This window comes from Molothrus ater, chromosome 5 (genome assembly GCF_012460135.2).
Source record: "Molothrus ater isolate BHLD 08-10-18 breed brown headed cowbird chromosome 5, BPBGC_Mater_1.1, whole genome shotgun sequence".
NCBI classification, from domain to species: domain Eukaryota; kingdom Metazoa; phylum Chordata; class Aves; order Passeriformes; family Icteridae; genus Molothrus; species Molothrus ater.
Window position 1 is genome coordinate 62,581,272 of NC_050482.2, and position 13,333 is coordinate 62,594,604.

At 41.6% G+C, this 13,333-nt stretch overlaps 1 protein-coding gene across 1 annotated transcript in view; it reads left to right on the plus strand.

Annotated features, from left to right (window-relative positions):
* TBXAS1 (thromboxane A synthase 1) overlaps positions 1-13,333 on the plus strand; it is a 237,014-nt gene that overhangs the window by 164,074 nt on the left and 59,607 nt on the right. Inside the window, exon 9 of the mRNA XM_036401669.1 lies at positions 7,019-7,327. Within this exon, the coding sequence (XP_036257562.1) occupies positions 7,019-7,327 (309 nt within the window). The remainder of the gene's footprint in view (positions 1-7,018; positions 7,328-13,333) is intronic.

Here is a 13,333-nt window from a genome sequence, read left to right on the forward strand (position 1 = left end):
AAGAAGGAGGCTGCTGTCTTTCAAGATGTGAGCCCTCTAGTGCCACTTGCAGCAGTATAAACTGGGGGGAGGTGGGTCACTAACAAAATCTTGGTTTTAAGAAATCCCTTCAGCTTTATTTTCAGGTTGAATTAGGCTTAATCCTTCTGTATGCTACTAAAGCTTTTACTTTTGAAGGTCAGAAAGGTGCAAAATTTTTGAGGAAGAAACCACCAGTACCTGTGGACTCTCCCCCCTCATGAATGGAAGCACCGCTATGTGCAAATCATTTTGTATTTTTCAGCAGTTTGATTTTTATGTTATCAGCATGCTTAATTAAAGATATATTTAAAACATACATATATTATTATATATATATATTTATATATACACACACATACATTGTGAACAGGTACAGGCTGTGGAGTTGCAGACATTATGGATGTAGCTGGTGAAATCTAATGATTTGCAATATCTGTGGTGAGTCACTGGAGGAGGGGAAACCTCTGCAGTGACTGAAAAGGTCCAGTGCTGGGGTGGACTGCCTAGGGACGCTGTGGGAAGTCAGGGTTTGCTGGGTTTTTAAGAACAGGTTAGACAAACAGCTGTCAGTGCTGGTTTGCCTGATGTTGCCTTGTGGCAAGGGGATGAAGCAGATAACTTGCTGAGTTCCTTCCAGGGCTCCTTCTCCTCTATGATGATGCTTTTGCCTTAAACTCTTCGAGTCTGTGTAAATCTGTTTTTATCCTAGGTCTTAAACGGTTTTCTGAGATCATCATTAGCTTCTCTTCATGGTGTTTTATAAGATTTGATGTCTGTTGTACCGATTTTACAGATGGAGAAGCTGCACCAGCTATAACTCTGCTTTACAGGCAAAAAAGGGAGTGCAGCTTAAAGCATCTCAGCTTCTGTGGAAGGGCAGTGCTTTAACCAGTAAATCATATTGGCCACTTTGCAGGTTTAGTGGCAAACTCAGCCAATAAAATCCGTATCATATTCTAATTCAGCCTACTCTTGGCTTTATTTTTATTTTTCATTTTTTAGAAGAACATTGGTCACATGGAGAAGATCTGTTTTGTTGCCATGTTTGACACTTTCTGTTCAGGTGCCTTCATCTATTTGCTGATCAGCCTGCCCCTCCTGGGGGTAGCTTTCATTTTGCTTTCATGCAACATTTTTGTAGGGACACATTCCTTTCAAGTAGCAAGCAAAGACATTGCTGTGGCTTCTGACATCAAATGCAGAGTTATTAAATGCTCACAGGTTTCTCTTATGGATGTGAACTACTGTCAAAAAATTGCATACAAGATTAGTGATGATAATATAAGAAAATAGCAAGTCCAAACTCATACAAAATCTTCTCAGCTTGTTTTATTATAAGTATTAAGATCAGATCAGTCTGGCAAAAGGCTTCACTTTCTGAATCAGCACCCAGTGAATTTTTCTTTTTTGCTTTACACAAGTTATATTGCTTTGTAAGATCTGCCTGCCCTCAGACCCTCAGCCCATTCACAATAAAAACACTGCAGTGTTTTCTTCTGCTGATATTAACAAATGCAAACAAAAGAGTTTTACCTGCCTGACTGAAAAGTCTCCCAGCCTCTCTTGAGCAATGGCCTTACCCTGGAGTCTAACAGAGTCCAGGTCCTTCCAGAGCTGAGTATCACCTGTGAGAGCATCATGTCCTCAAGCTTCAGACATACAAATTTGAGGGCTTCTCATTTGATTTGAGCTTCTGTGTTCAAGCACAAGGCAAAAGGACACTCTCTCTGGAATGTTTTGGAATTGGATATATTGCCAGAGAAAACTGTCCTTTTATTTTTTCTGATTTCACTGAGAAACCAAATGAAGCCTGCAAGTGTTAGAGGTTGAATTTGATCCTTTCAAAGATGATTGCCAAAATGATAGTTTTAGTGGGACTGCATTTTGTGCTTATTTTTCAAAAGGATCTGGGTAGCTACTGCAGTGCTTGACTGATAACTTCATTGTGACGCAGGTTTGTCTTACCTAAAAAGAGGGTTGCCAAATCAAGCTTATGAAAAGCTTCCTGGATATTCATTGACTTAGCAGTGTTTGTACAAGTTTGCTGAAATAATATGAGATGTGAGCTTTCTACCTGATAGATAAGGTTTCTGAAATCTATCATTTTGAGTTTGAATCAGAGCATTTGAGAAAGACCAGGAAGGTCTGTACAGTTTATTGTTATTGGCATTATATTTGCAGCATCACATTTGCATGACTTTTACACCACAGCAAGTGCTTTACAGACTATTGACCAATTATGTCATTTATTTTGATTCCTTGATTCATCATGAAGTAGATTTTTGTGTTTCTGGCCTATTTTGAACTCAAAACACAGATCTGAACTATCAGAGTGGTACAAAATTTGAGTATAATTTACAGAAAACGTGATTGAAATCAAAACATTAAGAACTAAAATTCAAACTGATACATATTTGGTAGTTTTCCTTAAGTAATTTTTTACTTCAGCTTGCAGAGAAGTTGAACAGCTTAATCTCTCTACCAAAAGCATGACCCAAGGGTCCCCTGGATCCCAGAGCATGGTGAGTTTGCCAGAAGGTCAGCTGGCACATCAGCCTCAGATATGAAACCACAACTCCCTGTTCAGGAGGGAGAGAGCTGGAGCCATCCCTTGCCTCCTGTGAGAAAAGTCATGCTGCATCTCGTGTGTGAGTGGTACATCTCTCTCCTCCTGACAGCTGCGAGGCTCGAGAGCCGGGATGTGAGGAGGGGAGGTACTGAATTCGCAGGCAACCCCCGACGAGGGGGAGAGAAATGGTGCCTCTGGCTTCATCTTATCAGAATGTTAATTAATTACTTTATTATATTATTTTATATTATATTACACTATGTTATATTGCATCTAAACTGAATCTACCAAGCACTCAACTCTGCACCCAACAGCACAGATCTTGTGACTGTCAGCCGACAGTCCTGACACACACACACAATAGGCCCTGATAGGCCAAGGAAACAAAACACCATCACTTGGGGTAAACAATCTCCAAATTGCATTCTACTTTTGCACAAACACAGGCACAGCAAATGAGATGAGAATATTCTTGGGAAGAATTGTGCCTTGCTTTTCTCTGTGAAGGAAAATGTGGGGCTACAGGGAGGTGGGTTCTGGCGGCCTGGCCTTCCCCAGCGCCGCGCGCTCGTTCCGCCTCTGTGCAGAGCCGCTTCTCTGCAGGGCCAGGTGATGCCTAAGGAGACTAATGAGAGGAATGATACGGCCCAGAACACTGGTGTCAGGAAATATACTGCAAGGTGTCTATCTTGGGGAAGCTGTAAGCGGAGCTTGTCTTATTATATATTTCAGAGGGGATGTCTGTGTCACCGCCGAGTTAGACATTCGCCCTGTCCCACACTGCATTCAAATTATATGGGTTTTGTTCAAATCCTAGCTTTCCATTCAATTATCATTGGCTTAATGACGGGCTCTGTGTTGTACAGGGGCAAATCAAGAGTCCATCGCATTAGCACGCCATTCTTTTGTGGCAGGAATTTGTTTTTGAGGCCATTGTAACATAACTATGCAAGTGTCAGAGGACAGGATGGAGGCTATTATGGGCTTCTGCTTTTTGTGAGGAAAATCAAATGAATGTCCCTGATGGAGAAAGGAAGCCAGCAGCTGGATGTGATGACCAAAGAATGTTTTTGTGCAGTGGCACTGTAAGTACCTGGTCTGTTGTTAAATTAAGAAAAAAATGTAATTTTTAAATTTTTTTTCCTTCTACTATCAGCTGAAGTGGAGGAACCTCCCCCCTCCCGTCTGTGAATTTTCATGAGATGCTTTTTCCTTATTTCTAGCACTTAACAATCCAATTATATTTGGGTTTATGCTAGTATTTGTCTCTATTGCCATTGTTAGGTTTTGGAATCAGAGTGATTTTTCCACCCTGATGGCGCGGAAAAAAATATGTTTCATTATGACTTGTTATAACCCTGGAAATCTTTTCTCTCGCTTGGGTTGAGGACGATTTTTTATGTGGCACTCTATACCGATGCCTAAAATGAAGCAGAATGAAGCATAAGGAAGAGAAGCTTTGCTGAAATATAGCTCCTTCCACTGTGTAGAACTATCATGGAAGAAAGCTTACTTCTCTCTAATGAAATACTTTTTTCCCCCCTACTATTATTCAAGTTGTTTTTACAAATGAATGTTGTTTTTGCAAGGTTTGTTTATGAAGCCATTGCTCTTAGCAACCCCTGCTCACCTGTGAGCAAATTAGATGGCACAGATCAGGTATCCAGTTTTTTCTGGATAGGATGACCTTAAAAACAGATTCTGCAACAAGACAAGCTTTTAAATTCCTAACCAAATATATTACGTGAGTAATAAAAAGAGCTCCTCAAAATGGCCACAGAGGCATTTCAGAGCACATTCCTGGGAATATTCACTTGTGCTGGTATTCATTAAGTTTGCTTTCAGCAAAAATTCTCATGAATGAAATTTTATTCAGTAGTCATTATGATTATTACTTTGCTATTACAGCAATAACCCGATGCTTTGTATAAGGCCAGGACCTGATTTTGTTTAAGGCTGGAGAAACATCTTACAGGGTCTCCAGAGAGTGTATTGTCTAAATATAAGACCAGGCTTGTCTAACAGCTCATGACTGGGAACAGCAAACCCTTAGAGGGCAATGGGTTTGTTTACAAGGAAATTCACAGCTAGAGAAGGATGGATGCAGAGCCATAGCCAATGTTACACCTTTTGAGCTGCAGGAGACTACAGTGCTACAATTCCACTGAATAGGAATGTAATTAAACATTTTTATGTTATGAAGGTAGTTTAGGTGATGGTGGCTAGTCTTGCAGATAAAGAGACTGTCTCTACAGATGTGGTTCATTACTATTTTGAATTGGTTTATCCACACACTAATGAACACACTGGAACTGGACTCTCTTGGCTTTTTGGGTTTTTTTGTTGTTGTTGGTTTTTTTTACTGTTGTTGTTGTTTCTTTTTGGTTTTGTTTGTTTATTTTTTTGTTTTGGATTTTTTTTTTGTTTGGTTGGTTTGGTTGGCTTTTTTTTTTCTTGTTTGCTTGTTTTTTTCAATTTTAAAAACGGTCTAATACAAATATATGTACCAGGGAAATCCCTGAAGCACAGGCTATGCCAAAGAGTTGGACTCTGGGTTGTGCAATACATGAACTCCCAGGATGTTCTATTCCTTCCCAGAAACTATTCCCAGAAACAAACTATTCCTTCCCAGAAAAAGTGAACAAGATTTTGAGCTATTCACACCTGAAGTCTGCATGAAGTCTTACTTCCTCCAATCTACAGGAACATATAATGGAGCAGAGGTATCCTATCATGCTGGTGGGAATTGTGCCTAAGTCTAGGCACAAGGAAGTGTTTTCAGAGCTGCAGCTCATTTGCAGAGCACAATGTCTGTAATGGTTTTTTGTGTGCCTTCACCTACTGGTGGAAAAGCACGTCTCCCATGCCTTGGAGGTGATTCAGTCTGACTGGTGAATGTGCAGAGTCCTTCAGCAGGCTCTGGCTGCTATCTGGAGCATTGATTTTTGGGTGTACCAGGGTGAAAGATGCTCATTGGGTACAAGGTACCTAATGGAAAGGTTCTCTGGGGTGGAGGGAAGGAGCTGTTAAAGAGGCACTATTCCAATCCCTTGTGTTTTTCAAACCCCAAAATAACCATTCCTCTCTGCCCTGTAGATCAATCAGAACAGTTTGTTGGCAGCAGAGCTAAGCACTGAGTATTTCTCCTGTTTTCTTGTCTCATTGCTCTCTTTTCCCATGTCGTGTGAAAAATAAATAATCTGATTAGTGTCTGACATTTATAATTAATTACTTCTTCCTTACTCTTATCTTGTTTGCCTATCCTTTTCTCTGGCCCTTCTTTTTTCTACTTTATCTCTCAAACATCACATCCAAGAAATCCTTCAAATGATTAATTTTTAACAGAAAAATACAGTTTACAGCATATTCTTTTCTTTTGAAGAAAAGCTTGGTCCCTTCTGTTGTCCATCCCACTGCACAAGTTGTCATGTTCTTGCACTGCAGTCACTTCTAAGTCCTTGAGCTATCATGTATTCTGTTGGTATTTGAGGAATTGAAAATCAATCACACAGCCTTATGGCTTAGGTTCAGCACAATTCTATTATGCCCACTCGCAAAAGTCAATTCAAACCTTTTGGGTTATATTTCAAAGCCTAATCAAGCTTGCTGTCCACACTGGTTGGGAGTCAGCTCACTCTTGGCCATAGGTCTCTTTATTAGAGCTTCTGTGTCAGAAATAAGTGTGAAAGAAAGTGTTCTCATAACAGTAGGATCATTCAGTGGGCATTTTGCAAAGACAAACTGCTCAAACAGGTTTTGTGGTAGGGGAATGCTTGCAGTTTTAATATGGTTCTGCAAATATGTTCTTAAATAATTGTTTAAAAAAAGGCTATCTTCTTTACAAGTGTTCACAGTTGTACTTTCTCATAAAAAGATCTCCCAATTTACTGAGGTTAGATTTTAGCCCTGTCACACTAAGCTAGTATAGAAAGTAATGTAGATGCAACCCTGAACTTAGATGGTGAGTTCCAAGCTTTGGACCATACCAACAAATGAGGGTGGTGCATCCTAGCAGATGGACCAGCTCCTCCAAGCATGATTTGTGCTGCCTCCATCTGGCAGATGCACATGGAGCCTGCATGTACAGTCTCTATGTCAGTCCCCTGATTCCCAGCAAGTGCCAAGAACTCAGCCTAAGAATATAAGCTCTGTGCAGAGCTGGCCATTAGCAATCCTCTGTGAAGGGTACATAACAAATCTCTTGTGAATTGGGGGCAGATCAGTCTCATCTCACTGGGAAGAAAGCAAGGACAGGCTGTTAGTTATGGCATTTCCAGCTGATTTATAGAAGCCTCCTCGTTCACTGAAAGGCTGGTGGCCATTCTGTAGGAGCCAAGCATGCACTATAAATAGGAAGTAGCTCTCTGCTTCCATCCCCCATGGAAGGCACTGCTCTGTGACCCATCCCTCATATTCCTTGTTCTGCAGAGGCGCAGAGATTTTCTCCAGTGGATGCTTGACGCCTGCGACTCAGCCATGGCAGCCGGGTGCTTGGGTGTGCTCAGCCCATCTGCTGCTCCCAGACAGGATGAGGCGCCTCTGGCTGGCACAGCCCCATCTGAAAAGGCTCAGAAGATGCTAACAGAGGATGAGATAGCAGGCCAAGCTTTCCTGTTCCTGATTGCTGGCTATGAGACCACCACGAGCACGCTGTCCTTTGCCACCTACTTGCTGGCCACCAACCCGGAGTGCCAGGAGAAGGTGCTGTGGGAGGTCGATGAGTTCTCTGCAAAACATGTGAGTATGATGTGCTGCTCTGGGGCTTTGTGCAGGGAGCAAGGCAATGAAATGTATCAACACAAGAGATGGCCTAGAAACTTTGTGTCATGGTGAATGCTTAACCTTTAAAAAATATTTTACGTTATTGAAATCAACCAGCTGTTGTCAGGCTCTAAAACTACACATTTCTATTGTCTTCCTCTTGTACAACTGCTTCTACTGTTTTTGTGGTCAATTTTATTTACTGGTCTTTGTAGGAGCATAAATAGTGGCCTTGCAAATCATAAAAGCTTCAAAGTTTTGTTTTGAATGTTCTTATTTTTTTTTCTTCTAGCAGCAGAATATATGTGTAAGCTTAAAAAAAAATCATGGTATGTAATTCTCTTATACTTCATTCAAATTACTTCTCCACTATCTGTATTTGCCAAGGGCATTTTTGTTTCCAGGAGCTGGAGTTATTTACTTGTTTTATTCATACATGGCAGGCCTAATTGTGCCCTCATGTCTGGTGAGTTCAGCTGACTTCCTTAAAGCCTGCCAAGATGTGAAGCTGCAGCTTGGCCTGGAGTATGGGCAGTTTACTTGGTAATGCTGTGGACAGAGTTGCACACAGAACCCCCTACTATTCAGCGCCAAGGAAAATATGGTTAATCTCCTCATCAGTTCCTGAAAGCTGAAACCCTAGGAAACCAAAGGGGAATTGCTGGGAGAGCTATCCTACAGGATGGGTGTGTGATATCATTCATATGACATCTTTCTGTAGATGGACATGTGAAATAGTAAACATTTCCATGAAAGTGTGTAGAAATCTGAGTGCAATCAGTCATTATCTGGCTGGTTCCTTAAGGATGTTTCACATAGGAAGTCCATGCATATGGCCATGTCTACATGGACAGGGAGTGTGCTCCTGTAGGCACAGACTCATTGTCCAGCACAGCTGCTTGTGGGGGCTGTTGGGTACACACTCTAAGCACCTCAGGAGTTTATTCTGGAGTAGTTAAAGACTAGCTCTGTGTGTACCAAATTTCCCTTAGCAGCTGGTCTGGTCCAGCTCCAGCTCAGGGACCCCTTGCTGTGCACTTGGAGGCTGCAGTGTGAGTCAGTGCAAGAGGTTCACATGTGGGTGTGAGTCTGATTCAAGCTGGAGAACTAAATGGAGACCCTGGCTTGTGTATGGTCTGACTGAGCTGTCGTTCGCTATTAGCAATGTTTCAATAATAATCAAATTCAAATGATTAATTCTTGACTTTCTTGGTTCTCTATTAATATTTTGCTGATAATTTCAGCTTTTGCACTATCTAGGAGAATTTATGAAGCTAGGGACACTTGTGGCAGTTTCCCTAGTCAGTGCAGAGAGTTTGCACTCAAATTAATTTCTGCTCTGTACAAAGTCTGTATGAGGCTCAACTCAAACTGGTGTCCTCATCCCAAATCATGCTGTCCCACGTCATAGATTGATTGGAAGTACCTTTCAAATAAATTTCCCGTACTTTCTGAGTTGTCAGGTTTCGTTTTAGATGGTGCATATATGGCTGTATGGCCAAGTAGAAGAGAGGGAAAGAAAGATAATGATTCATCTGCAGTCCTTGATAACAGGAAATTTGTAGATCTGATCTTTGCAGCCCCATCCTTCAAAAGATTTCCTTTTATAAACAGTTCGTGATTTGACAGGGGGGCAGGAGGGGGCAATACACTGCTCAAGGAGCCCATCCCAGAATAAGGAAAAGGGTGCAGCAGTTCAGTCCCCTCAGTGACTGCAATTAACTACTTTTAGCCTAGAAAATGAGATCTATGTGAACGGTTTGTGAGTTACGGGAGCAGCAGCTATTTTAGAACTGGGTATATATAGATGCTGTGTTCAGTTGTCATGCAAGAGAGAGGAAGGGAGGGACACAGAAGCTACAGGCTCAGTTAGTTATCAAGTCAGTTGCTAAGAAATTTGATTAGGTTATTGCTTTGCTCTTCTCAAGGTGCTCTGCAATTTTCACAAAGGAAGGGCTTTAGAAGGCCAAAACATGGGGAATGGTAGTCAGATTGTTTTGACATGTGGTGGAGGACTGTTTTGATTTGCAGATATGCAAGTATTAAACACAGTACCCTCTTCAGCCAAATTTATACTCAGGTAATTATAACTACAAAATGTCCTCTACCACGTCCCCCTTCTGTCCTCCATCCATTTCAGTTGGCTGATGCAGCATGTTTTATTGCCCTAATCTGTGGCGTGGAGCTGCAGTCTGATTTTACAGCAGCTGCTGTGTATCATCCCAGAGATGATTGTACTTTGGTGGTGGACAGAGTGATTTATATACTCATTTACCAAAGTTTATAAAGACATGTGAGAGCTATCTGAGAAAAGGTGCTATAAATGACAGGCACAGTTCCAGCTTTTTGGCACACCAGTCAGAAACACAAAGCATGATGACCTTGTAATAGCCAGTAATGGAGCAAGGTTGGTCCATCTGGGCATACAGCAGTATTTTGGTGGCTCAGGGTGTTGTACTTGGGGACACCCCTGCCTTTGCTGTGATTTTCATTTGTCTGTCTTGCACAGTGGGTATGTTGGGAGAGCATAAAGGGGATGGAGAAAGCTGAGTCAATGCTGGGTTAGAGATCCCTGGCCAGGCATGGTGCAGTCTGCTGCAGTGTGGTGCAGAAACACAAAGCTAGGTGCTGCAAGTGTCTAGTCCCAGTGCTGGGAGTCAGATACCCAGAGGAGACAGGACCATGTTATCCTGCTCTGTTGTGTCCAGCCAAGTTTGTTTTAGAGCTGTCTTGGGAGGTCTCACTGCCAATCTCTACCACACAGCCTGGATAGATGGCACTTCCAGGCAGGTGTCCTCAGAAAACAGTGTCTGAGTGACTCATGGGTTGTCATCTTTTTCTTTTTACCTCCAGGACCATCCTCATCTGCTTGCTAAAGGACATTTTAGGTCTTTTCTTGACTGACAGCTCAGTGCTGAGGCTTCATGGTGTCTCTTTGCCTCAAAATGAGAAGAGGCACCTGCCCTATTTTAGAGTATGGCAGGCAGGAGAAGCTCCTGGCCTCAGTTATTGTAGAGGACAGAACATTGTCCCCTCACCTCTATCTGGGTCTTTAGGGTGTAGGGAAAGGGCTTGCAGAGCTTTTCATCTCTGGGGAAGCAGAAAGACAAAATACTGAGTGGTGATTACTTGTCACCACACACTGTATCTTCCCCTACTACTTTTGAATCCCTGTGTGTGCTCCAACTGTACTGGAAAAGACAAGCATAATTCTTCTAACGCACAAATAAAAATTCAAATTATAAAGACTTTGACCTGACCCTCTTCATAAATCCCTTGGGAGTGTAGTGTGTGCCCTGTGAAGGGCAATCTGCTAAAAATAAGATGCACCTATTTGCTGCAAGCTTATTGCTGGGTGTGCAGCTTGCTTTGATACCGTGAAAGCAAAATAAACAAGATGAAAAGAGAGTTAAATATGAACTAGTGGGGGCAGGACGCCTACCTCTGTGTCTGCATAAAATAATATTGCTTTCTGCAGAAACCACAGATCTGGGACAGCAGAGAGGGGTCAGATCCTCAGATGGGTTAAACTCTGGTGCATGTTTGGTATTAGTACAGGTATGGTGATATGCATCAGCCTGAGAAGCAAGCCTGGTATGTACCAGTAAAGGAGGGCATGGGGAAAAAAAGAGAAAGGTTGCTATTTCAAGACCAGATTATTTTTACAGTGTTTGTGGCTAACCATCCCTGAACTGTTAGAGGCTATACAGTTGTGAATGAGATGTTTTTTATCCACATTCACCAAGTGAGAAAGAATGCACACATGGTCTTCACCTCTCCTTTTCAGTCAAAAATGATCCCTGTGCAGAGGTTTTAAGGAGCCCTTCACAAGACATATTTAGGAACAGTTTTTGCACATGTGACTGATTATCTTATTGTAAAAGCAAGTTGATTTTTGTTTGTCTGTGTGTGTGCTTAGCAAAACCATAGAAAGCCTGGAGCACACACATTCATTTTGAGCATATGAACACTTGCTTCTGAGTGCCACTGTGTGCTCTGAGCTGCTCTGTGTGTTATGTCCTAAGCCGCAGAGCTTAGGGCATGAAAAATTGCATCTTCCATGCTGGGGATTCCCTCAATGTGGGGATTCTCTTTTTTCCTCTATTCCCATTTTAGCATTTAAAAATGCTAAAATCTCTCTCCCTTCCTTGTCCCTGTTCTCAAGCCTGATTATGAATTATTTTTTTGTTGTTGTTTTACTGGACTGCACAATTTTAGACAGGAAGAGTAATGGCACAAAACAGAGTGCAAAACCACAGGTGACCAAGCTGGCTTCTCATAAGAAGTTATTTGTTACCCTGATGTGGAATGTGGTGAGTGGGTGTGGGTATGTGCTCCTGATCAGTTGCAAAGTAAACACATCAGGTTAAACCTAGTGAAACTAGGTCATTTTCTTGAGGGGGAAAAGCAAGCCTGCTTGGGGCAGCTAAGGAGGGCAAAAGAGGTGTGAGAACGATCTTTTCTGTCTCTGTGCAATAAAGAAATCCATGCCTGATGGTGCAGAGAATAGAAAAGCCTGGAGCAAGGGCTCCCTGAATTCTAATCTCACCTTCAGGAATAATTTACTGCCTATTCTCAGTAAGAGACAGCCAAGCCTCGCATTAACTTATGGGTAGATTTGGTGCTACAATTTTGGGGGATTTTTAGCTCATATCTATACAAACATGTCATTACTTAAAGAACCACCGGAAAAAGGTTGCGCTGAGCATTACAGATGTGTTGCTGCACTGCTATGTGAGGCTTCAGGTCTGGTGAAGGACAGAGTAGCAGCTCACTGCTCCTTGCTGCTGATGCCTAGGAATACTTCCAGGAGCCCTGACAAAGGTGAGGGAGAGCACAGGAGTCAGGAGAAGTAAATAAAAGTGAATACATGAAAGAGCAGCTATTACCATAAAACAACGATTGGAGACTGCAAGACTAACTGTGTTTTCCATTCTATTTTAAAAAAGCTTTGTACTACTCTTACTTATCACTGTTTGATTTGACATTTAGAAACATCAGTGTGAGAGGAATGAAGAACAGGAGAAGACATAGCAGTCTCTACTCCATCAAATTTCCTATCCACACAAAGTACTAGTGTAACAATTCACTGCTGGTGTGACTTATCAACATTTTCACCTCTGTCTAGAGACTGTAAAGTTTAAAGAAACTTCAAGGTCCTGCCATACTCTCTCTTTATTTAAATGGAGACTTGGAGATTCTTCTTTGATATAAAGACATCTTCCTGTTCCTATAAACACTTGGTTTTGTATTGCTTTTGGACACAGGAATATTTTCAATATGTTTTATTGAAAATGTTGACCAGACTGTTTCGTCTGTACTCTTTCATGTCGAAAATATTGAATTATGCTACTCCAATGTCATTGCAATCTATAGTTTTGTTTATGAAACAATACTGTTTAATTCCTTTTTAACTGCTCTGTGTAGTGAGTTGTGAATAGCCCAGGTTGAACTGGACTGATGCATAAACTCCTCATTTATGATCGATAATTTTTTGCTGTAATTCATCAGACACACTGGGTGTGGCAATTGCTCATCTGGAATAATTGTCTTCACTGACTTGAGTGGAATTGTACTAAACTTTACACTGGCTTATGATTCTGTTCTTCACACTGAAAAGCTCCTTCAGTAATACCTCTGCAGTCTACTGGAGATGTCTTATTGAAAAGGGATTTTGCCATTTCAAAATTTTCCCTTCCCATAAAATTTCTAGAGCAGAGAGAGGTAGGACCATTTTTATGGTGTCTCTCTGCCTGATTGAGTACTTTAGATTTTTAAGCAGTCTATGCAGAGAGTCTCCTTGGTAGCACAGTCGGTTTTCTTTGAGCATTAGTGAAAATGAGAGGTGAAAGTCAGAGAGATGTCACTGTCAGGGAATTACTACAACAATTTGCATGAGTTTGGTGCCTTTCATGCAGTATCTCAAGGCTTTGTGCTCTCAGAAGCTTCCAACTACAGAGACTGAGCTTCACTAAGGAAATA